This window comes from Pongo pygmaeus, chromosome 4 (genome assembly GCF_028885625.2).
Source record: "Pongo pygmaeus isolate AG05252 chromosome 4, NHGRI_mPonPyg2-v2.0_pri, whole genome shotgun sequence".
In the NCBI taxonomy this organism is placed as follows: Eukaryota; Metazoa; Chordata; class Mammalia; order Primates; family Hominidae; genus Pongo; species Pongo pygmaeus.
The window spans coordinates 45,852,827-45,880,277 of record NC_072377.2 but is presented as its reverse complement, the minus strand read 5'-3'; the positions used below and the strand labels follow the sequence as shown (position 1 = coordinate 45,880,277).

Sequence of the window (27,451 nt, the reverse complement as noted above, 5' to 3'; positions counted from 1 at the left end):
TGTATGTGTCATACTGTCTGCTGCATTTCATAGCTTGCAAATATATTATTAATGCTATTTGACCACATTTCCTTGAAATCTTAAAGCATTCATTCTTGGCATTATTACATGGCATACCATTGTCCCAAAAGGAATTTTAGTTTTAAAAACAGCAAACTTAAAACTGACAAAGAGCTCATGTAACAGCAGACTGTTTCCACTTCATCATAGTAAGAAAGATTTGAAAAACATCATCATTTAATTCACAGTTAGTGAGAAGTACATTTGTAAATGCTCCATTGTAAGGATTTTTCCAGTATTCAGTATTTTATAATGCTTCTGTGTACAGGTCCTACTCACTTTTCATTCTGCCATCCTAATGGCTCCGTCAATTTTCTTTTTCTCTTATGTTCCAGAATGATTCTTGGGGAAAGCAGTATTCATACGCCCTCTTCAAAGCTATGAGTCACATGCTGTGCATTGGGTATGGAGCCCAAGCCCCAGTCAGCATGTCTGACCTCTGGATTACCATGCTGAGCATGATCGTCGGTGCCACCTGCTATGCCATGTTTGTCGGCCATGCCACTGCTTTAATCCAGTCTCTGGATTCTTCCAGGCGGCAGTATCAAGAGAAGGTAATTTGTTTTATTTATGTCCAATGTCTTTAACCAGCTAACCTGAACCAGTAAATTGAATTGTGTTCAAGATAACTACACCATCTCCTCTATAAAAAAAAAAAATAAATGAGATAAAATGTTTAAAGTAAAAACACACAATCTTCTTTGATATTTTGAGGTTTCTTCAAGATAGTTCTCATATCTTTTGCTTCTCATTTCTCTTTTGAATAATAATTTTTTTAAATGTGACTTTGCATCTACAGAAAAAATAGCTATATATTTCAAAATGTAAAAAGCTGATAGAAGATGTTATCATGGCTCATTTTCTATCATATTTCAATAGTTAAAATAAACCCTTCTCTCGTATGTGTTAGACAAATGTTAGCTGATTAAGTGGAGACAGGCAGCTATTGTGCATGTCCCTCTGTACCCCCCTCATCTATAATCATAATTTATATTACAATCCATATGCTTAGCTGAGCATATATTACCCATATATCTAGATAAGTCGCCACACTCTCCAGTCTTAAAACTGGATATAACAACTGCTATGATGCATTCTTATGCTCGATGTGCTAATTAAAATGATTGCTGCTCTAAACTTTTCTCACAAGAGAGAGAAAAAGTAAATATAGGCAATGATTTATTCATTGGATTTTTTTTTTCCCACATGAAGAATTTCTTTGGCTAGGACTAAATATAGGGTATTTGGACAGTACTAATATTCTTGACCAAACATTAGTAGCTTTCTGACAGATAAATAAGAATATTTTAAATTAATGGAACAATGTGTAATGTAGGGGCTTTGTTGATCCTGACAGAGTCATGCACCTTGCCAAAGGGCATTTCTGAAAGTAATGATTAAAATGACTCTAGAATATTTCTCTTGGTGAGTGATAACAGCTTAGTCTGAGAATTGTTTTCAAAACAGCCAAAGAAGTTTTCAGTTACTGCTTTATTTACAGAAGTTTTCAACACTATAATCACACAATACGAGAAAGGGAACCTAGATATTTCCCTTGAATATAATTATACTGCCACTAGCTATTACAGTGAGCAAACTGGCATTTTATTACTGAAGTAATGAAAAGATAAACCATGAAAATTGCTTTGAGGTTCATTTTTAAATAGTCTCCAGATGAATTAGAAAGAACAAAGAACATAGTAAGGAAGAAGAGACTTTATACAATGGTGAATTTAACTAAGAATTATATACTTAAAGGAATTTGGGCTAATTTTATGGAGATTTAAGATAAGACTACATCATGCTATATCTGATGTTTCTCTTACACTGTTGCTTTTCTTTCATTTTATGTTGCTTTTAATAAAAATGCCCCTTTCACACCTTTATTTTTTTTGGTCTGCATCATTGCTATACATTTTCTCAATAAGAAAACAAATATTCAACTTCCGGGATTGCAGTGATTAGCATTTTATTGCATATTAAATAAGTTCACAAAGTTTATGTTTTTAAATTTCCTATATTAGCCAAGTTTAACTTCGAAACTCAATGTATTCACTTATGGAATCATAGATATTTATATGCAAAGATGTTATGATGTTTGTAATAATTCAAGTCATGAAGTTCTTGATCTTATAAGTGCTTGATAGAGGACAAGAAAACTAGTATAACCCCTTGGTATTTACTGGCATTTGGAACAATGTAATCGGGAACAGCTGATTAAAAGAATATAATTTTTTTTTTGAAATGGAGTCTCTATCACCCAGGCTGGAGTGCAGTGGTGCGATCTCAGCTCACTACAACCTCTACCTTCAGGGTTCAAATGATTCTCTTGCCTCAGTCTCCCAAGTAGTTGGGATTACAGGAACCCGCCACCACGCCTGACTAATTTTTGTATTAAAAGAGTAAATTTTAGCTCTAGAAACCAACTTCTGCCAAGAAGTTTAGTTCTAAAGTTCTGTACTCATTTTTTAGTCAGTATAATCCAGGATAGGTCTTAAGGACATTATGTTATTTTTAAAAATTTTACTTTTTATGAAAAGTATATGTTTAAATTTCAATTTAATCTTATAGCATGGCTTTACATAGTGGATGAGTAATGTGCAGCTTCTTTGGTGATTTGCGCTCTTTGAGTTTTGGCTAAATTATTACCTTTTTATTTAGGTAAAATTCTGATAGGAGGCACTCTTGGGTAGGACCCAAGATGGAATGCTGGCCCTCCTATATGGTTCAGGTGTAGTCCACAGAGAAGCACTCATGCATCCTTCTCCTAGACAATCTGTTAGCACTCCTCTTCCTTCTCTTCCAAACCGATGAGGAGAGTGTATCTAGCCTTCCTTGATGATAGTCAGACTCCAGCATTCGCAGACTATTTACATGTTGTCAGATATTATTCAGAGTCCAGATCCATGTCTCCCAACCACATGAGCTTATTTCAAAGATCCTTAAATGAATTTGTTTCAAGTGTTTCCCATATGTCAGGTGTTAGAAAGTATCCTTTTCACACCCCTATCCCAAAAGGGGTTGTAAAGGGACTCACAACAGAGGAATTTCTCTCTCAAAAGGAATGTATTCACTGGTTCCATCAGGAAAAATCTCACCTTACCCCCTGATCTCTACATAGAATTGATAAGACTGAAGCCTCCAGGAATTATGATCCTCAGATCACCATTTACAATTGTTTACTTGAATAGAAGACAGCCTCTTACATAAGCAATATTCTGATAACTCTCAGATTTGCAGCTCAATGAGCATAGGACAGAGTCAGTCCTTACTTAGCATCTTTTTAGACCATTCTTTATCTCATCTAGTCCAAAAGCGTCCTTCACAGACATGTCAGTATTATGCATATATAAAGACAATGCCCTGGTCAAATAAGTTCAGAAATGTTGATTCAAACAGTGTTACAGAAGTGTTTTTTAGTGTAAATGTGTGTGCCCTGAAGATTTAACATGCCATCTTTGACCTTCATGCCAAGCCTCCATATATTTTAAGTTACTAATGTCCAAAGGAATTAACCTATAAAGACAAGTTCTCCATGATGACCATTCCTTTATTTTTAAACTGATTTTGAGTGGTCACTTTCTTTTCTAGATATAATTGCAGTTCATCTAGCCTTCATGAAATGAAACTCCTTTTGATCACCTTGGTTTTTTATACTACCACATCTTAGTTCATACATTTGGGCACTCCTGGGAAGCTGACTATTATTTCTAGTTATGTCACTCTCTCCAATCAAATAACTATAGTAATAGCAGCTTTATGTGTTCACTTCTTCCTCTGCAATGAGCAAGAATTTTGGCACAATATAAATCATGACTTAAGATTCAGGAATTTGCAACTCACCTTGGTATACTTGATATACATTAAAGACTTTTATTGTGTAAATTAAAATATGAATATCACCAACTTGAATATGACCAAAGAATGACTTTAAATATGTGAGGAAGTTATCAATTCCAAATCCCTTTATGGACTGAATAGCTTCCTGAAACTATGAATCAGACTGCATAATTCCAGGGCAGGTGCAAAGTGAGCTGTTAAAATGGACTGTGCTTTCTAATGGCAGGGCACAAGTTACCAAGCCACCAAGCCAGTTCTATACCTAGATTCAAATATTGATTATGTTATATAATGTCCAAAGAATGTACTGAGTCTCAGTTTATCAAGTATATGAAATAAAAATGCTAAACTTCTCCAAAATGACAAATTTATCAAGTTTTGTTAATCTTGGAAAGAGTTTATGTGGTGCCTATTTTTTTTTTTTTTTTTGAGATGGAGTCTCACTCTGTTGCCCAGGCTGGAGTGCAGTGGCACAATCTTGGCTCACTGTGACCTGCACCTCCAGAGTTCCAGCAATTTCTGACTAATTTTTGTATTTTTAGTAGAGGCAGGGTTTCACCATGTTGGCCAGGCTGGTCTAGAACTCCTGACCTCAAGTAATCCGCCAACCTTGGCCTCCCAAAGTGCTAGGATTACAGGCATGAGCCACCGTGCCTGGCCTATATATGATGCCTATTAGCGGACTTTTGGAGAAGAAGGTACAGTTTAATGTAAATGCTCTCTCAGCTATACAAAGGAGTATATGTAATCATTATCCACCTATATAAAATGATACAATTTTATGTAATCATACCAAAAATATAATGTTCTAAACCTATTTAGCTCAGGCAAATATTTTTGTTTAATTGCTTAGTTTTAATTAATGATCCATAGATCCTTGTTTTTTACTTGTAAATGAAGGCCCATAACCAGAACTGTCACATAAATTTATTCCATAGATATGTTTTTAATTTTTTTAAATCAGCCTAATATTTCAAATTTGTATAAGCTAATGGTACACCCAGACACAAAAGGTGAGGGACCAAAACCTGCTCTTATCTTCAAGCTATTCAAATCCTATTTGCAATAGAGTTTATTTAAGCTCATTTAAAATAAAATAATTATGGTTAAGATATATACTTTCTTGGTAATATGCTCTTCAAGAAAAATTTGGATGTAGGAGGAGTGGTACCAAATCAACTCTTAAGGATCCTTAAATTCTTAAGGATCATTGTTCTCTCAACATACCAAGTGATTCTTACCTTCACCCCACCCCCTTAAATACTTTTACCCCTTTCACTATTTACATAGATTCTGCCCTTTCCTTTGGAAGGCTGTGGGAATCTTTCTTGATCATGCCATTGTATAGTCATTTGTTTACCATATTTACTCTCTCTGTCCAGAGGGAGTATAAGCACCATTTACTTATTTTTATTTTGTTTGAACACAGATCACTTTTTAGAAATGAAATATTCAATCTGCTTTCTCTTCTAGAATTCTGAGATTTATTTCCCTGGGAGCAAGAGGCATATTATCAAAGTGCCTCTCATCAGATTTGAAGCCATTTCTTAGTCTTGGGCTAATCACGGGTGTGTTCTGCTTCAGGAGATGATGGAGCCTCCTCTCTCAGAAAGACAGATGGGAGAGTTTGTCATTGTTGTCATGTAATTCTAAGTCTTCAGTTTTTTAAGATATATGACTAGAATAATGGCTGAGCAAAGAGGAACAGTTTGGAGTAATGCCCATAATCATTTATGAATAATACTATTACTTAGTTTTAAAAGAAAAAAAAGTTACATCCTGTTTTATAGCCCATCTTCATTATATCAAGAAGCTTAGTTGAGTTGCTAATTTGGTTTGCTGATTTTGTAGCATTCAGTAGCATTTGCCTTCAGAAGAGTAGAGGGACTTTGAATTTGTAATGATCTTGACCTTGAAAAATCATATCGACTGAGTACTTAAATGAAAAATATTTGATACCTTAATGTGCATTAGGATTATTCTTAAGGGGAAGAGCTAGCTCTGAGATCCAAGTGCTTTCAGTGAAGCATTTCACTTGGTTTCCTTCATAATTCTTAAATGCTTTCCTCTTTCCTTTACAAATAAGAATGCCTTGAGTACAACTCCCACATAGTACCTTAGTCAAAAATTTTTTATTAGGCTACAGCATGTACTTTGCTTCCAGGGAACTGAATTTAATATACTCTGGTATATTAAATTGGTAGTAGAGCCAAACGTTCTCAGGTGAGGGAGATCCTAGGGCTGGGAACCTCTGTGGGATTCTCTTGCAGGGAAACACCAGTGTGACAACGCTTGGAATAACTTAATGTAGCCATTGGAGTTGCTAGCAAATCAGGCTCCTGGTACAACAATGTTGTTTTATATTCTCATTTGGGGGCAAATAATTTTTCTATTAACTAAGTGTTGTTATAAAGTCTGGAGTAAGTCTTTATAAGGGAGGGAGTTCGAGACTGTTAATTTAACTAAATAGAAAAACAGAAATTTACCAATTGTAAATCACATATCTCATGATTTTTCAAACTTTGTATTTTGATATAACCCACTGTGGCATATGACATCCCTTTTCCTCAGTGATAATTTCTGTGTCAATACTCTAAGTTATATGCTGGAAAGTCCTACATGTATATTGTAGGTATTCACAGTTTCAGGACTGTGCAAAGTGCTAAAGATTTCTCCATACTAAACCTTAATTTAGTTTTTTGCTGTTTACATTTATTATTTTTTACAGCACATATGTTAGCTTCTTGTTATAGCTCTAAAGTAGAGCTGTATTTTCCATTTAATTAATTGATCTATGCATTTGATATTTTATAACTGTTTGAATTTTTGAGTTTACTCCCCAAAGTTCTCTTTCAAGTATTTGTACTGTATTTGTATTCCTTATATGTCATAAGATAGAAACAAACTGTGAAGCACTTTCACAGGGAAACCTGGTGGCCAGGGAGCCACTAATCTGGTTAGAACCCACATTGACAAGAATCAACATGCATGTAACTTGTGTTTGGTTAGCCACTTTACTGGGATGCACTGGAAATGTACCTTGAAGAATGAAGAGGTAATCAGCAGGCAGAATTAGTCACCATGAGAGAAATGTCTCAGAAAAATGTCCAAATTCTGAGAGAATTTCTGGCAGGGAACAAAGCGTGCAAAGGCCCTGAGGTAGAGATGTATGAGACATATTGAATAGTCTAATTTGAATGAAACAATAGCTACCTTGCTGGGGAAAGTGTGAAATTAGCCTAGATTATGGTCTAAGAATAGTTTTGAATTCTGGAATGATGAGATCGTACATTATGAAAGGGATATCCTTTCAAAAACAGAAATGGTATGTCGGAATTAAAATTGTCTTTTAGAAAAATAAATCACAACAGTGCATGAGATATGATGTATTCCTAATCTAGAATCTAAGATTCCTTGATCAAAATTGTTTCTGATGGAATCATTAATACAAATATATTAAGCAGGAATTTGAGCCCATTAAGTAGGTAGAGATAACTCTAATAAATAAAACTTTAGGAAACAACATTTTTATAAGTAAGTAGGATCCACATAGTCTTCAGTTATAAGTTGTCATGTTATTTGAGCTTCAAATAATCTATTTTGTTCCTGTACTCCATGCATTCCTGTAAAATGCTAACCATGTGTCAGGCCTAGTACCAGATGCTGGGCACATAGTGAGCAAGTAGACATGGTACCTCCTCTCATCAAGCTTCTTGTAATATAGTGGGTGGGGTAAGGAGGACATATCACCCAATAGAAAGATTCATAGAAAGCACTACATTTTTTTTTAGGAAATTAATGCTATGAGTGGAAATGTACAGACAAGATAAGAGATTTTAAGATTTTTTACTTGATTCACATGGAATACCGTAAGGTGAAATGGGGGGAGAGAAGAAGAAATTATATTATATTTGAGAAGAGACCTGAAAGATGAGAAGTAAGACATGAAAGTGACTTCATGAGAAAAAACTGAGGTATGAAGAAGCTTACCACAATTCATGAACAGACAGATAGAAAGTGTAGCTAGAACAGAGAGAAAGGTGAAATGACTCTAGATAAGACTGGAGAGGCTGATAGGGATCAGTTTAGGTGACACCTTGTAGGCCTAGGCAACCATGCTATCTTGTAGCCTAAATGCATTGAGAGTCTAGTAGCAATTTGAAATGGAAGAGTGATGAGATTACATTTGCCATTTTTAAAAAATGTCAATCAACAGTATGTATAATAGATTAAAGGAAGGCAAAACTGGCCTGGTCTTCTTTGGCATTACACAATTTTCTGGTGTAAACTTGCAGAGACCTAGGTGAGATTTCCATTTTAGCAGGTGGACATATTAAATAGGGTGGGAATATTAAATAGCCATTATATATTGAAGAATACTATTAGGACAAATACTAAACTTCTGTAAGACAGAGACTCAACAATTCAATAACTTAAAGAACTATATGATTTCACAAATAAACTTTGTGAAATGAGAGGGGTAAGTGGGATGACACTGCTCCAAATGGCCATTTGTGAATATAGGTTCGTCCAAGTTGTTCCTCCACTATCACCTAGGACAATGCTTTCCAAACTTTAGTGTGCATCATAGTCACCTGAAAAGCTTGTTAAAACACTGATTTGTGGGCCACATTTCCTGAGTTTCTGCTTCATTAAATTTGCAGTGGGGCTTGAGAATTTGTGTTTCCAACAAGATCTCAAATGCTGCTGCTGCTACAGGTCCAGAGACCAGCACCACCCTAGGGTATTATTCTTGTCTGCATGTTTCAAGCTGTGCCAGAGACATGTTTGTCTTCCAGCTCATGACAAGAGGAAGAGAACACAGCGGGACAGGCATGTTACTTCTTCTCATGGTTTATTGATGAGAACTTAATTATTAATATATTTCTACTCAAGGAGGCTGAGAAATTTTTTCTAACTAAGCAGAACTGTGACCAGTCAACAACTCTATCCATAGGGAACAAGCAGAGAAGAGATTTAGGTGGGAAAATAGTGGCCTGTGCCACAGATACAAGAGCAAAGATGAAGAGCTAGGAAAATGCTTGGAATTTCTTAGGAAGTTCATGCATTTTGAATGGGCAATGGAGTACTTGAAAAACAATAGTAGATGTAAGGCCTAAAATCGTTTGTATTTGGATTGGTAGGCAATGGAGAACCACTGAGGCTTTGAGTCACCATAGCCCTCCCCTTATCCATGTTTTTGTTTTCAGTTTCGGTTACCTGCGGTAAATCATGGTCCAAAAATATCAAATGGAAAGTTGCAGGAATAAACATTCACATAGCTTTTATCACAGTATATTGTTATAATTGTTCTATTTTATTATTAGTTATTGTGCATCTCTTACTGTGCCTAATTTATAAATCAAACTTTATCATAGGTATGTATGCATAAGAATAAAACATAGTATATATATAGGGTTTGGTGCTATCTACAGTTTCAGGCATCCCTGGGAGTCTTGGAACATATGTCCCACTAATAAGTGAGGACTACTGTATATGGCCTGGTGCTGTAAGATGATAGATGACAGAGAATGTGGAGATATACAGGGTAAGAGGTGGCAAAATAATAAAATGTAGGGCGAAATTTCTATCTTCTGTTAAGCCATCTGTTAGAAATGTTGGAATGCATTATCTAGAATGCATCTTATACACCGTGTCTTATTTACCAGGAGTAATGAAGTGCCCCTAAGTAAAACATTAGTTAAATGTATCCTCTTAATTAACAAAGATATCACTGTTATTAAAAAATTCAGTATGTAAAATATTTCCAATATTTTCCAATGTTTTCAGTATGTAAAACATTACCAATAATGTTTTCCCCTGAATTTTCAATTGTAATCTGATCATTTATTGTGAATCACTAACGTGGATTTTTCTCTGCCATTCTTAAGAGAAGGAAATTTGTATAAAACATAATTATATTATTTGTATCATAAATAATATGAAACAATAATATGAGAGTAAGATATTATAGTTTACTTTCTGAAGTCAAAATTTTTCTCTCTGAAGAATATATGAAGTAATTCATACATTTTGAACAGAATATATTGATACTGTGAACTTAAAATACAAATTAAAAATTTTTGATATATATATGAGACAACTATAAACCACTTTGGGACAAAATATTTTCAACTTTTTTTTCTGACTATACCAGCATTTTACTTAAAGGATAAAAACACATATTCAGATTATAGTAGAACATAAATGATTATATTCCATATTCATTGCTTAAGCTTTGCCAAGTGAAATTATCTTAGAATAGTATATTCGTTTTAAAAGATTTCTTGCTGTCTCCCACTTACTGAAGTTATTACTAGAATTAATGAACTAAAAATTTAAAAGTTACTTTAGCAATTTTGGAAAACCCTCTATTAAAATATTTAGATTGGCATATATAATAAAAATGATCATAAATTTTAGCATGAGAGTTTTATTAAGTGATATTTAGAGAGGATTCAAGATTTCTGTTAAATGATGTAAATAGACTCAAGTTTTTCTTCCAATGAAAATATAAAATACTGAATTTTATTTTAATGTGTGATGATTTTTAAATTTCATTTCCAAGTGATGAGCTGATTAGAGCACTGAATAATTTTTTTGTTATTTACAGAAATAACTTGCATATTTGGAGCTCAGATTGCTAGTAATAATGAGCCCCTGAACTAAGCTCCACCTTTGAACTTTGTAGAAAAGCAACACAGTATAAGTAGATGCAGAGCTGCTAAAAGTAGATGCACAGAAAAGACAGAGGAAAAAGAGAAAAAGAAAAAGAAAAAAGGTTGGCTGGGAGCTCTGGCTCATGCCTGTAATCCCTGCACTTTGGGAGTTCAAGGCAGGAGGATTGCTTGAACCAGGGAGTTCACGACTAGCCTGGGCAACAGAGGGAGAACTTGTCTCTAGAAAAAGTGAAAAATAAATTAGATGAACATGATGGCTCGCACCTACACTCCCAGCTACTCAGGAGTCTGAGGTGGGAGGATCACTTGAGCTGGGGAGGTCGAGGCTGCAGTGAGCTCTGATCACACCACTGAACTCCAGCATGGGAGACACAGCAAGGCCCTGTCAAAAAAAAAAAAAAAAAAAAAAATCTATAAGCAAGCAAGAAGGAGGAACAGAAAAATGGTAAGTACAATAAGTACAATATTCAGCAACTGAAATGTCCCCACTGCTGTGGCACAATACAATGGAAGACCATGCCATATAGCTTTCAATTGATTTAGATAAGACTCTGGTTGAAGGACTCCTGTCCAGCTCCACTAAAATGTGGTCAATTTATAAAATGTATTTTTATTACAATGAGATCTCCTTCTGTTTTAGTGGTATCTGGCAGGAGGATTGTAGAGCTGAGCTGGTCCTGGAGAATCCAGAGGATTGGGTCCCATGTGCTGTAAGAGGGAATGTGGCTCTGAGTCACACAACGGCTCTGAGTCACACAACGGCTGTGTCCAGCCAAGAATGCGATTATTCCCAAACAGACACATGGCACTCAAGTAGAATGTGGTAATTGTGGAATTTTATTTGCCAATTCACCCAAACTTACATTTTGTATTTAATTGCATTCACTATTTAATTCCTCCGATTTTTCACCCAGTTTTTAAAGTATTTAAAGACAAATGGGATTTTTAATAACCACTGAACCATACCTTGCAAATACGGTAAATATTGCTTAAAGTATCGGGAAACTTTACAATAGATTTTCAGAAAATTCACAATAGATTTGATCATACTGAAATATGTTAAAATGTCTTTAAGGGGTGAAAGGTTAAAAGCCTTAATTGCCTTTGTTTCCTGACGAGATGACTCATTCTTCCTGGCTTCTTGGCAGTAATATTATAGCTTTCAACTCTTGCAAGCCCCAGGAAGTTACATGAAAACACAAATTTAAGAAATTAAATTTACAAATCAATCTCCTTTTTTTAATTAAAAAAATCAAATGACTACTTTCTCAACTTTCATAAATTAATAAGTGCTCTTTATGCAGTTACAGTGGTAATCCCTCCTATGAGCAATGTAAAAAATCTAGCAATAAGGGATGGTAGGTCCCCATGTTTTATAAAAATAATGTAAAATAGTCCCATTTTCAACCCAGTTTTAGATATTAACTGGAAGCTAAATTCGCACAACAGCTAAAGAATCAGAACAAAGAAAACAGTCAGTATTCTGAGTATGAGTGTGCACAGGACTAACTAGTGTTAGCGTATATCAACATTTTAAATTGCTAGATTACCATCCAGATAATTAACGCTATGTAGACAATATTGACACAAATATTTTCTTAGTTTAAAAGTTGTCTGGTTAATTTTTTGAAGTCTCCAGTTCTGGAAAAAAGGAAGACTTTTCTATTTATGATCCTCATTATAATTTTAATCTCAATTAATTCACATTCTAGAGATAAGAAAACTGAGATCCAAAGAAATTAAATTAGATTCCACATTTATGCCTCTAACTAGCAGAGTCATAAAGATACAAAGCAGCATTCTTATTTCCCAAACAAATGTGCTTTGGAGAAATCCATAGATAAATGATGAGCTTAAAATTCTCAGAAGTACTTTGCAGATCAGCCTTTGCATTTTTCTTCCAACCTCCAAAATTAGTCCATAACATCCAAAGAAGACCTCACTGAGAGCTAGATTTATTATTCTAAGATTTTTTCCATCCGTAAAAACAAGTTTATTTGAGAAAGATCAAACATTTGATGAATAGTTTAATTAAATTCTTCCCTGTTTGATCACCTGTGTTTAGTAAACAAGAATGTTAAGTGAGCAATATATCGAAATATAAATAAATCTTCACTTAAAAATTTATGTTCTGCAGTGCTGTTTATGTGCTTTTGGCCATATAAACAGTGAAGTTATACTTTAGAAAATTGATTTTCATGAGTTTTATTAATTTAAAATAGTATGAACTTTGAAATTATATGAAATACCATAGATTTCATATTATTCCAAAGATTTTCAGTGACTATATTGAATGTAATATAGACATCATTTAGATATCTGTGGGTGCTGTTAATATCTTATTACATTCATCTATCACAAGGCTTTTATCTACTTGAAAGGAAATATACTTGGCATTGCAATCAGCTTTACTAAACACCAAATACTGCACGGGGATGTAAAGGAAACATGAGTGTATACGGTGGCTGTTAAGCTTTGATCATTAGAATTCCCCCAGCAAACTCTTTGATGAGTTATTTTCCCTATTTAGTAGATAGAGAATTTGTGGCAAAAATGGATTATAAAGCTTTTTCTAGGACACAGAACATTTTACTGTTTTAGAATATAAATAAATATAATCAATTTCAGGAGTTTTGGTAGCAACTTCTTACCTGTTCCTCAGATGTTGTATAAGGTTTTTTTTGTTTGTTTTGTTTTTTGGGGAGCAGAGGATGTGGAATTACTAACTTGGTATACAAACAAGGCAAGAGAATCTGTGATTCTTTTGTATTTTACTATTAAAATATTGTGGAAAAAACAAAACATTTTATATTATCTGGAAATAACCCAAGTTATTTTTGATTAATTAAAGTTAATAGTTTTCATATTTTTTCATGGATTTTTTTTTTTTTTTTTTGAAATGGAGTCTGTCTCTGTCACCCTTGCTGGAGTGCAGTGGTGAGCACGATCTCAGCTCACTGCAACCTCTGTCTCCTCAGCTCACTGCAACCTCTGCCTCCTGAGTTCAAGTGATTCTCCTGCCTCAGCCTCCTGAGTAGCAGGACTACAGGCATGTGCCACCATGCCCGGCTAATTTTTGTAGTTTTAGTAGAGATGGGATTTCAACATGTTGCCAGGCTGGTCTCAAACTCTTGACCTCAGGTGATTCGTCTGCCTCAGCTTCCCAAAGATCTGGGATTACAGGCATGAGCCATCGTGCCCAGCCTCCTCATGGAATTTAAATCTAGGTGTAGATTTTGAAATTATGTACCATGTTTTAAAATTATAAACATTTATTTTCAGGAGCCTTAGTTTAAAAAGTTACACTAATTTAAAAGAGGAGGTGCTAGCAATAAAACATGCGAATTAGTAATCTATAACAAATTACCAGAATTCTGAATACATGCCCATTGCATTTTTTAAAATGTACTTTAATCAATTGGTATAGTAGAAAATGCATAGACGATAGCATCACACTGAAAAATGTTAAATCCCAGCTCTGCATCTTCATAACTGCATGACCACAACAAGTTTTATAGTCTCTTAGAGACTCATTTTCTTCATCTCTAATAGTAGTTAATTATTTTTACTCAATAACACTTTACAAACAAATGTTATGACAAACCTCCTGTATAGAGGTCATTTTAATCTCAATTAATTCACATTTTAGAGATAAGAAAAACAAGATCCAAAGTTTTCTCTGTAGTGTAGTAGTTATATTTTTCCAAATTTTCCTTTCCTAACATTACAATAAAGTCCCCCATTTGATCATAACAATTGCTTAAGTGCATCAGTGAAGCATTGGGTGTATTCATCATTTCATAATTTCATGATTTCATCATTATTTCGTCTGAAATAAAATTCAGAAAGGGAAATGTACTTTCTAAGGTATACCTGTTGATTCTTCTTGTTTGAGTAGTTTATTAGATTCATTAATTCATGAGGTGTTATTTAGTGCTAATAATATTTCAGACACCAAAGTATTTCCAAAATTTGAAATACGGATAATACCGATATGACCACAGTCTTCATGTAGAATACAGGTTAAGGAGGAGACAGACCAAAAATCAATTAATAAGTAAGTCAAAAATTTAAAAGAAGCAAATAAGCAGGTATATCTGTGTGTGTATAAACATGATATAATATGGTGTTATGAAGAAAAGGAATGAAGAACTTACAGAATAATGAGAGTTATCCAGTTAATTCATATATTAATTCATTCAGTCATCAAATACAGTACCTTCTATTTGTCAGTCTCTTTTCTAGGTACTGAGGGTACCATATTAAACATGACAAGTCTCTGTCTTCATGCAGCTTACAGTGTACACACGTAGTAAATACGAAAACATACAAGGGCATAAGATGCTTGCAGATGATGATAAGTGCTCTAAACAAGATAAAACAAAGTAATTAGATAGGGAATAACATGTGTAGGGAAGAGAGTTACTCTATTCTCCTAGAAGGGTTAGTTGGAGAAGCCCTTTCTGGTGAAGCGTCACTTATGCTGAGACAAGAATGCAAAAATATCTGAAGGAAGATGTTTTATTATCAGAGAAAGGAGAAAGTACACAGCTGCTGAGATGGGAAGAGCCTAACTTGCTCTAGCAATTCAAAGTCAGTGATGTAGGAACAGAGTCAGTGCGGAGGACAATGGCTGGACAGTAGGATTCAAGCTCAAATAGGAAGACAGGCCAGATCAGGAGGCATCTTCTTGTCTGATTAGTTTACATTTCAATGGGGAGCCATTGGAAAGGTATAAGCAGGGAAATAATATGATTTGTTTTTAGTTTTGAAAAGACCATGTTGGCTGTGGTGTCGGGTGTAGGTCCAGTTAGGACAAGAATGGAAGCAGGGGAATTGGATAAGAGATCCCAGAAAGATGTGATGGTCTGGGCTTGAGAGATGGCTTGGACGTAGCAAGGAGTGGGAAGGTCTGGGATTTACATAGGCAGGAGAGGTGGCAGGACTTGCTGGATTGATGGAATAGATGTGAGAGGATTATAAGTAGGTGATGAATCTGGAAAATGTCTCTTTAGCAAGGTAACATCGAACCTAGCCCTGATGGATGAAATGGAGCTGACCATGTGAAGAGTAAGGGACCAGGGATTGTCATATGGGAAAGAATCATTATGACAAAAATACTAGCCTTATGTGAATGAGAGCTTTAAGTGAGCTTTTTTACTTTATTTGTTTCAAATTTCTGATGGCCATTGCTTTGTAGTTGGTAATTCATCTATATAGAGAGGATGTAGTAGAAAGTAAAAAATTCACTTGGCCCTGATGTATCCATAACGATAGGAGAGAGAGACCCTAGAATCTACGTTTTGGGAAGAAACTTATCTGAAGTTGTTTTCCTATCTTATAGGATAGGTTTCTGCTGGTTCAAAGAACTTCTCAGAATTATTTTTACAAAAATATTAAATTATTTTCAAAAGTATCAGATTTTATGAGGCTTATATACCTTAATATACCTTATTAACAAGCTATATTCTTCATGATTCACTTGCTAATCCTATAATTATTATTGAGATTCTTAGATAAATTAACTTTAAGAAATTGAACAGGAAATCTAGTTTTGTTGCCTTCAAAAGAGCTTTGCAATATCATAACAACTCTCCTTTAATGGAAAGCTCTGTATGATTCAGTGTAGCTGAAGATAGCTGCTAATTATCACTGTGCTCACAGCACACTAATCTTGACTGTGCCATTTTCTCTGGAAGAGGAAATAACATTTAATATTTTCTAGTTTTACATGAAGGAAGGGAATTAATCTCACTTTGAGCAAGCAACGGGATGTCTTATCTTGTGGTTCCAGAAAGTTTCCCATCTTGTAAATAATAAAAAGATTTCCTTATAGTTCTTTGCCACAAAAATAGAATACTACTTTTTCTGTAGTATGTAATGGGAACTACAGGTCTAACAAAGGCACAAAATGTACAAAGAATTCTTATTAGGAGTCTTGTTAGGTGTCATGGCCATGAAGTCTTATGTGCTCTAATTTTTATTTTTTGTCATAAAGCATACGTAACATAAAATATATCATTTTTACCATTTTCTTCTCATGAAAAATGTCCATTTATTATAAACATATTTAGTAACCCAGAACTCTGCAGTTTTGAACCTGAGTATCTCCATAACCAAATCTCCTATGTAACTTAAATTATTCCAGAATGTTTTCTGGACATATGCTGGATATCCATAGAATATACAGAGACTAATGGTGCTACTGTTTGAATGTTTGTGTCCCTCCAAAATTCATGTGGAAGCTTAATTCCCATTGTGTTGGTATTAAGAGGGAGCCTTTTGGGAAGTGATTAAGTCATGAGCCCTTGTAAATGGGATTAACACCGTTATAAAAGGGGCTTCAGAGAGCTGACTGGCCTTTTTGCTCTTCAATTATCTGAGGACACAGCAAACAGCAACAAGGCACCATCTTGGAAGCAGAGAACAGACCTCTCCAGGCACTGAATCTGCTGATGTCTTGATTGTGGGCTTCCCAGCCTCCAGAACCATGACAAATAAATGCCTGTTCTTTATAAATTATCCCTTCTAAGATATTTTGTTATATTGAAGCATGAATGGACTAAGACAAATGGATCCAAACTCTTCAAACTTGTTCCTCAAGTTCTCTCTTATTTACTTAATATATATTGAATATATTTACATATCTGTACCATAAATATGCCTCTCTTTTTTTCTCTTTATTTTGTCACGTAATCATCACCACTATCCATTTCTTGAACTTTTTCATTATCCCAAACAGAAGCTCTTTACCCATTACAGAGTCACTCCCCATCCTTCCTATTGGTTTTTATTATTAATTTTCAGATGTGGTTTTCTTTCTGTATCAAGTAGTATTTTAATAAAAACAGAATCTAAGATTGTGTTTTATAGCACTATCCAAACCCCTTGTTATGCATTCCATGAAAATATTTGTTAGTCTAAGCTTTCCTCATAGATCTTATACAGATTTGTGGTAATCACAATGTTTTATTTGTATTCTTTTCTTAAGCAGGAAAACAAAAATAAAAGTTTCATAAGACATTCATAAAAATAAGGAAGTATCTTGTGTCTTTGGATGAATTATACAGACATAAATTGATTAATTCATGTTATCATACCAGACTGGACGTTACCCAGGCTATTGTGTTTTATTTCCTTTACATAGTTTCAAACATACACAAACTTTTCACTCAATTTAAGTTTTAATTTCTCAAAAGTAATACTTCTTAGATACCATATTTCTTAGATACAATTCAGAGACCATGAAAAATGAAAATTTTCCTAAATAATATTTCACATTAAGAGGAGCGTATCATAGAAAAGAGCTCATTAAAAAGTCAGGAAGCAACAGGTGCTGGAGAGGATGTGGAGAAATAGGAACACTTTTACACTGTTGGTGGGACTGTAAACTACTTCAACCATTGTGGAAGACAGTGTGGCGATTCCTCAAGGATCTAGAACTAGAAATACCATTTGACCCAGCCATCCCATTACTGGGTATATACCCAAAGGATTATAAATCATGCTGCTATAAAGACACATGCACACGTATGTTTATTGTGGCACTATTCACAATAGCAAAGACTTGAAACCAACCCAAATGTCCATCAAAAGACTGGATTAAGAAAATGTGGCACATATACACCATGGAATACTATGCAGCCATAAAAAATGATGAGTTCGTGTCCTTTGTAGGGACATGGATAAAGCTGGAAACCATCATTCTCAGCAAACTATAGCAAGGACAAAAAAACAAACACAGCATGTTCTCACTCATAGGTGGGAATTGAACAATGAGAACACTTGGACACAGGAAGGGGAACGTCACACATTGTGGCCTGTTGTGGGGTAAGGGGCTGGGGGAGGGATAGGATTAGGAGATATACCTAATGTAAATGACGAGTTAGTGGGTGCAGCACAGCAACATGGCACATGTATACATATGTAACAAACCTGCACGTTGTGCACATGTACCCTAGAACTTAAAGTATAATTTTTAAAAAAAAGTGCACATGAAAGAAAAACAACAAACAGTGACCCAACATTGGAAAATTAATCAATGAATGGATGGATAGACAACAATTACTTATCAACCTCCACATGGAGATAAGGGTACTTACATGTTCCAATTAGAGGTAGAGAATATATTCTGATGTTGCCTGGCTCCAGGCAGGTCTCAAACTCAGATGGAACATATACGGTTGCTCCAGAAGGGAATACTTCCTTCTTTCTGGACACATTTCCTAAATGCCCCTTTATCTAGGGTTATCAAGAAAATTGGCACTCTAGTTTATAATTATTGTAGTTACAAAGGATATAAAAGTTTGACCCAAGAATTAATAAGAACTGAAGAATAACAAAACATGCTGAATGGTAGGGTTGATGAGGGATAATGACAAAGATTACTCATTAGGAAATGGGAGCCCTGGTTTTCTTCCTGACATTTGCTAACTAGGTATAAAATTTGTGGAAATGAATTTGCCTCTCTGGGTTTCTTTTCCTCATCTGTAAAATTAACAGATTCAAATTAATTATCTCTGTGGTGCCCTCCAGTTCTGAATGTCTCTTTCTATACTAAATAAGTATTAATCTCCTTTGGGCCACCCAAAAGGCACTTTAAATGTCTTTTGGGTCACCTTTATGTACATAATTCATTAATGTATAGTACTGGTAGGGGATACAGGGTAAGGAGATCCCCTTTCTTAATATCATCTGACCTCTTTTATTCTATATAAATAACTTTCAGGGCTTATGACAGTAATTATTTCTAAGACTAAATACCATCTTTCTATACAGCCCTCTTGGGAGGCTTTCTTCCACTAGCTGTAGGTTTGAGCTACAACCCAATTTGTTATAGTATTATGTATTTATAGTAACACCCAGTCACACAGCTACCTGACTTCTAACTATCCCAAGTAGGTCAGTCACGAAACCGGAAATAATTAAGCTAAAACACTGCTGAGTCTTAGGGAGATAGGTGTCAACATGTAGGTATAAGGAGAGTTTGCATTTCTTGCCTTCTCAAATACATCACTTTTTTTTTTAACTGGTTTTACCAAAGTCATTAACTTTGCTCTAGGTTAGTTTCAGCAGGCAATCTGTCAACTAAGGCTATAAAGATTAGGTTGCAAGTGATTGTGTAAAAAAACAGACCCCTAAGTATTTGAAAAGTTATATTAAAAAATAGATCAGACCACAAAGAGGCAAAAAAGATCATTTTTAATAAACACATTTGTTTTGATTATTAATATTTAACAAATGCACAAAATATTAAATAGTCATGAACAGAAGAATGGGAATTAGGTCTCAAGACAAATGTGAAATTTTATTAAGTATCTTGAAATCTGAGAGACTTCTAGTTATTTCTTACATCTGCATTGATTTCCGGCTGCCACCATTTTTCTTGATCTATGGTTGTCCATTTTTGTTTGAGCACTTTTCTGAAGGTTACAACTTCACAAGGCTTACGTTTATTATTGAGATATTTTAATTCTGTGAATTTCAAGGCTTCTATTTTTCTGACATCTGTATCTCTATAACTTCCACCACTTTCTCTAGTTCTGCCTAGTACAGTAGGGCTAAGTCAAACCTTTTCTTTTAATTACGTTCTTGTACAAGATAGCATTCCAAGTTTTCTCAACAAGTCTTCATATGCCCTGTTTTTCTCACATGACAAACGCCTGGTTGCACTCTTCTTATTCTAGACCAGTGGTTCTCAGACCTGGCTGAACATTAGAATTACCTGAAATCTAAGAAATCATAATTTCAGAAAGTCACAGAAGATTTTAACTGGTTCCCTTACCAATCTATAACAGATAATTCACAGAAAAAAAGTGAGCATGTGTTCTATGTGTAAAATACGTGGTTCAGAATCCCAGTGACACAAGGAAATTGCTGAATGGTATTAAGAATGTTATTTCCTGCCAAAGGTCCTCATGAAGATATAAACATAATCACGTCTGCCCTGCATGACTCATGGAATAGTTGGGACTATTAAACATTCTTTGCAAACTTTAAATCATCAGCCAAATGTTATCATGCTTGTTATCATCATCCATTAAATTTTAGAAGATTGTTTTGTTTTGTTTTAGCTTATGCAACATTTATTTCTTGCAGTTCTGGAGGCTGACAAGTCCAAGATCAAGACACTAGCCAATCTGGTGTCTGATGAGGGCAACTTCCTGGTTGTTAAAGGCCATCTACTAGTAGCATCCACACGTTGCCAAGAGAGTCAGTTCTAGTCATTTTCTCTCTCTCTCTCTATTATATATATATTATTTCCATTCCTTTGAGTATATACTGAATAATAGGATTCCTGAGTCAAATGGTGATCCTGTTTTAAGTTCTTAGAGAAATCACCACACTGCTGTCCACAAACTATAGTATAGTTCAACTTTCCACAAACTATAGTATAGTTCAACTTTCCACAAACTATAGTATAGTTCAACTTTCCACAAACTATAGTATAGTTCTCTCTCTCTCTCTCTGTCTTTCTCTCTCTATATATATATACCCATGAACCGAAAATAAGTTTTAAAAAATCACATGAAGAAAAAGATATCTATCTATCTATATATACATATGGTTTTATATTATATATATATACATATATATGTATAGTATTTTGCAAGTATTTTGTTGAGGAGTTTTGTATCTGCGTTCATCAAGCATATTGACCTGAAGTTTTATCTTTTTGTTGTGTCTGCCGGGTTTTGGTATCAGGATGATGCTGGCCTCATAGAATGAGTTAGGATGGAGTCCCTCCCCAAATTTTTGGAATAGTTTAAGTAGAAATGGTACCAGCACTTCTTTATACATGTGGTAGAATTCGGCTGTGAATCCATCTGGTCCTGGGCTTTTTGTGGTTGGTAGGATTTTATTACTGATTGAATTTTGAAACTCATTATTGGTCTGTTTAAGGATTACATTTCTTCCTGATTCAGTCTTGGGAGGTTGTATGTGTTAAGGAATTTACCCATTTCTTCATCGTGGTAGTCTCTGAGGGATATATCTCTCTCTCTCTGAGGGATATATATAAAATATATTATCAAAAATATATATTTTATATTTTATATATAATATATTATAATATATTACATATTATATATTTTTATATATTATATATTATATATTATATATTTTATATATTATATATTTTTATATATTATATATTATATAAAATATATTTATATATAATATATTATATATATTATATATTATATATTTTTATATATTATATATTTTTATATATTATATATTATATAAAATATATTTTATATATAATATATATTATATATTATATAAAATATATTTTATATATATTATATATTATATATTTTATTTATATATATTTTTAATATATTTATATATACTATATATTTTATATATATTTATATATATACTGTGTATTTTATATATATTTATTTATATATATTTTATAATATATATTATATATATAATATAAATAGTAAAACACAGCACATATACACCTTGTGTGTGTATGTGTGTGTGTGTGTGTGTATATATATATATATATATATATATATTTTTTTTTTTTTTTTTTTTGAGATGGAGTCTCTCACTGTCACCCGGGCTGGAGTGAAATGGTGCTATCTTGGCTCACTGCAACCTCCACCTCCCAGGTTCAAGTGATTCTCCTGCCTCAGCCTCACTAGTAGCTGGAATTACAGGCGACCGCCACCAAGCCCAGCCAATTTTTGTATTTTTAATAGAGACAGGGTTTCACTATGTTGGCCAGGATGGTCTCAAACTCCTGACCTTGTGATCTGTCCACCTTGGCCTCCCAAAGTGCTGGGATTACAGGCATGAGCCACCATGCCCACCTAGGATTTTGTATTTCAGTGGGTTCAGTGGTAATATCCCCTTTGTCATTGTTGAATTTTTATTTGGATCTTCTCTTTATTTCTTTATTAGTCTAGCTAGTGGTCTATCGACTTATCTTATTAATTTTTTCAAAGAACCAACTCCAGGATTCATTGACCTTGTGTACAGTTTTTACTATTTCAGTTTTCTTCAGTTCAGCTTTGATTTTGGTTATTTCCTGTCTGCTAGCTTTGGGGTTGATTTACTCTTGTTTCTCTACTTCCTCTAGTTGTGATTTTAGGTTATTAATTTGAGATATTTCTAACTTTTCAATGTGGGTACTTGGTGCTATAAACTTCCCTCTTATCGCTGCCTTAGCTGAGTCCCAGAGATTCCGGTATGTTTTATCTTAAGACTGCTTTTCAAAATTCTCATTGTCCACAGCTTACCCAATATATGTCCCAACGTCTGTAATCTTTTCTTCCTTCTCTAGCTTTGATATATTTTTCTCCTCTTCTTTGCTTATCCTAGCAAATAAAATCACGAAGCTCCTCGAAATATACATATTTATGGAGAATCAGTAAAAAGAATTTTTAAAATTTACATTTTTAAATGTTCCATTTAGCTCCATCATCACTATACTGCCATTACTTCTTTTAGAGTGTGTGCACATAAAAAATATATATCTTTAACATTTTTATGTATTTTGTGTCAGTGAAGAGTAAGAATACCATTCTACAATCAGGGAAAAATGTTTCTAGTTATTGCTGGAGCATGACAGTAGCTAGCTCTGTGGCCTTATGGAATTATAGTTTGGAAAAGAATAAATAAGCACACACATATATGATAAATGCTATTTATCTCTTGGGAGAATTATTTATAATTATAAAAAAACTTTGAACATCAAGAAAAATACTTAGGTTCTATTATTTACACATTTAGTTTATATTTTTTAATTTATAAAGGTAGCAATAAGGAAGGTTATCTCTTCTTCAAAACTCTGATGTTGAAGTTCAGAAGGCTGTGAAACAAAGTGTATATGTGCTGTTTTCTACTATGACCTATAATAGTATGTTGAATATATGCTAAATGTTTCTGACTCACTAAAATATCTGCTTTAATATAGAAAAAAATTAATGTAATGGGACATTATTTTTAAGGCAGGAAAATTGGGAGTACCTGTAAATCAAGTTTTTCAGTTAACATCTTTATATATTCATGTTTTTAAAACTTCTTTTAATTTGATAATATTGGATAAATATGTCTGTTTTTAATCAAATTTGGTAATTGTAGTTTTATATAAAGTTATGTCTATTTGAAGAACAAAAACACCTTGCAGTAGTTTAACATACTCCATTAACAGTGAAAACATATATATGCTATTATATTTTCAAAGAAAATATGAATCTCATACCATTATAATTTTTCCCAAGAAAAAATTACCTAGAGGTTTTTTTTTTATTTCAACCCCAGTGAAAGTATAATTCCAATCATACATCAAGTCTTACAGCACAGTATATTTTGTTCCTGCTATTTTTGTTATTGTTATTTACAAACTTGAAAATTTGATTTAAGAAAATACAGAGATCTAGAACTAGAAATACCGTTTGACCCAGCCATCCCATTACTGGGTATATACCCAAAGGACTATAAATCATGCTGCTATAAAGACACATGCACACATATGTTTATTGTGGCACTATTCACAATAGCAAAGACTTGGAACCAACCCAAATGTCCAACAACGATAGACTGGATTAAGAAAATGTGGCACATATACACCATGGAATACTATGCAGCCATAAAAAATGATGAGTTTATGTCCTTTGTAGGGACATGGATGAAATTGGAAATCATCATTTTCAGTAAACTATCGCAAGAACAAAAAAACAAACACTGCATATTCTCACTCATAGATGGGAATCGAACAATGAGAACACATGGACACAGGAAGGGGAACAGCACACTCTGGGGACTGTTGTGGGGTAGGGGGAGGGGGGAGGGATAGGATTAGGAGATATACCTAATGCTAAATGACAAGTTAATGGGTGCAGCACACCAGCATGGCACATGTATACTTACGTAACTAACCTGCACATTGTGCACATGTACCCTAAAACTTAAAGTATAATAATAATAAAATAAAATAAAAAAGAAAATACAGAGCTAACGTTATTTATTCCTAGAGGTTCTCTTACCCCTTAGGTATCTTATTTTAGCTTGAGCTATAATCACATTTCTTTATGCTCATGATCTGGAATAATCAATTAAGTCAATAATGTTCACACTCCTTTACCAAGTAAAACCAAAATGCAGTGATATTTAGACACATGCACTGGAGTGTTTTGGGGTATAGACTAAGGTCACTTGTCAGAAGTTCAATTTTTACAGGATTTTCTATCATCTGTATTATTCTAATATTATAGTTTTAAATTTCTTACCACTGAAGAATACTGATGATGCAGGCAGATGCGATATATCTATTCCTTGACTTCTCTGTTACTCTTGTGCTCCCCACTCTCCTTCCAGGCTTGAGAGTACCAATCAGGCTGGGGCTGAGTGAGCAAGGACAGTAATAGGATAGGCCATGAAAGGTTGTGTTTCGTATGCCCACACAGGTTATTGAAATATTTTTGCTTTCCATCTAAGATTGGAATACTTGGAAAGTTTAAACAAAGTTATGCCATGGGCAGATTTACATTTTAGAAGGATAATACGAGATACTGAGTTAAGAATGAATTATGAGCAGTCAAAAGGGGAAACAAGCCAATTAGAAGGCTATCACAATCATACACCTACAAACTGATGGTAAACTGGGCTGTTTGTAGCAATAGAAGTGAATAGGTAAATACATTATAAAAATAGATCCAGGAATATTATTCAGAAATAAAGAAAAAATATCTACGGATATATGCAACAACATAGATATATCTTGGAAACATTGTCCTCAGTGAAAAAAAAAAGCCACATGAAAAAGAATAAATGTTATTCCATTTATGTAAAAATCTAGAACAGGGAAAATAAGAGTGACAACAAAACAGATCAGTGATTTCCTGGGACCAGGGGAGAGAATATGACCTAGCTATGAAGGTGAATGAGGGAACTTTTGGAACGAATAGAAACATTCTAAAACCTCCACATGATGATGATTTCTCACGAAAATGTTCACTTAATTTATGGATGTTATTTTATATAAATTATACTTCAATGAAGCTGTAATGGAAAAAATAGTACATCCGATAAAATTTGCTGACAAAAGTGGTGTATGAGAGAAAAAAATATGGCAAAACAAAAACTTTACATTTTTGGCCCCAGCTCCGGGTAGAAACTCATCTGATATGCAGAACACAATAGTAAGATGAGGTATTGATGAAGGATTTCAGCTTTGGATGCATTAAATGTTAAATCTTCAGTACACACCCAAGTGGAGATGCCAATTAGGCCATTTAGTATATGAATCTTGATTTAATGGAGTAGTCTAGCCTAGAAATACATATTTAGGTCTTACCAGTATATATAGAGTCTAAAGCCATAAAACTGGGAGAGAACAACATTCTCTATAAATTAATGTTGATATAGAAGAGAAGTAGTGCACTAGAATAATTTCCAGGTCAAATTATTCTATTATTTATCATTTCTATTTAAATGTATATAACTCATCCTTAGCCTCCCATCTTAACTATAGGAAAAATAAGTACATTTTTGCTATAATTTTCTCATTTCCTGGTTAAACACCTGACTAAAAAAATGTTCATTAGCAGTGACTATGGATTAAATGTGTCTCCTTAAGATCATTCAGCATGGCGAACACAAGAAGAAAAGATGAAATTAGTGTCATTATCTTGCAGCCTCAGCTGATTTTGAGAAATTGTTTATAATGTGAGAACACAAAATGTGTATTAATTGAAACAGAATCTACTCTTCTTCTATTAGAATAAATTAACAAAAAAATCTTATTAATTGTTAGGAATAGTGTAAGCTCCTGGTTCCTTTATGGTTTGAGTGGAACACAACTGGAAACTCCTTTGTTTTGCTCTCTTCTCACCTCATCTACGGTCAAGATCCAGTAACCTATTGGTCCACTTCTTGCATTTCACTTCTTCACTTTGCATGACCCATAACAGCCAATTCACTTCCTGCCTGATAACACATTTGTCTTGACTCACCCTCATTTTATCTGAAACCACTGGCTTTGTATTAGGTCCCTAAATTTTTAGTAAGCAGCTGCTCTCAATTGTTGCTGTGAAGTTTACCTGGAAACTTTGTTTTATTTTGTATCGATGAATGGTTCTAATTTTAATAAGGTAGTTTTGACTTTATTGTAGTTAGATTGGAAGTTCTTTGTCTTCTCTCACTACTTCAGGAAACTTATTTGGAAGTTATGATGGTGGCCTGGTTCTGAAAAGCCAGTCAAATTTTAGATTTAGATCAACCAGTGACTGGTAGTTTCATACTAGCCAAGTTGGGAAAGTTTGGATCAATTTTCTTTTATAAACTCCATTAATGATTTTCTGAAATTGTCCTCTTACCACTGGTAACATCATGCATCATGGTTATGATACTTTCCTGAGTTGCTATCAAATTCAAAGCAGTGTCAACAGGTAACTAAAAACTCACTGCCAATTCAAAGTATTGTTCAATTTATGTTACATATATAGTCTTACATTCAGAAATTCATATTTCTGTATGTTGACATGTATGTATACAAAATACATACATATATGTGTGTAATTCTTTTGAAATCAATCATTGATACTCACCAATATGGATCTTACTTAAATAAGACTCGATTTTTAACTTAAGACTCAAGAACTATGATTTTTCTTATTCTGCTGTGCAACACTTTGCACTTTCTTCTAATAACATCTCCTTACTCTTTAGTAGGTACTTACTAATGATCATTATAGTGTTTATATTTTGTCACTTCCTCCATTGGATTAGCACACAAATTCAAATTGATTTATGTTGAGACTGATAACCAATCAATACTTGGATCTGAAACATAGATATTGACTAAATCTTAATATTTATGTATTCTTCTTCATTAATTCTTAATACCACATCAT

The 27,451-nt window shown here is 33.9% G+C and overlaps 1 protein-coding gene across 1 annotated transcript in view; it reads left to right on the top strand.

Annotated features, from left to right (window-relative positions):
- HCN1 (hyperpolarization activated cyclic nucleotide gated potassium channel 1) overlaps window positions 1–27,451 on the top strand; it is a 425,130-nt gene that overhangs the window by 291,390 nt on the left and 106,289 nt on the right. The window contains exon 4 of the mRNA XM_054489203.2: window positions 396–614. Within this exon, the coding sequence (XP_054345178.1) occupies window positions 396–614 (219 nt within the window). The remainder of the gene's footprint in view (window positions 1–395; window positions 615–27,451) is intronic.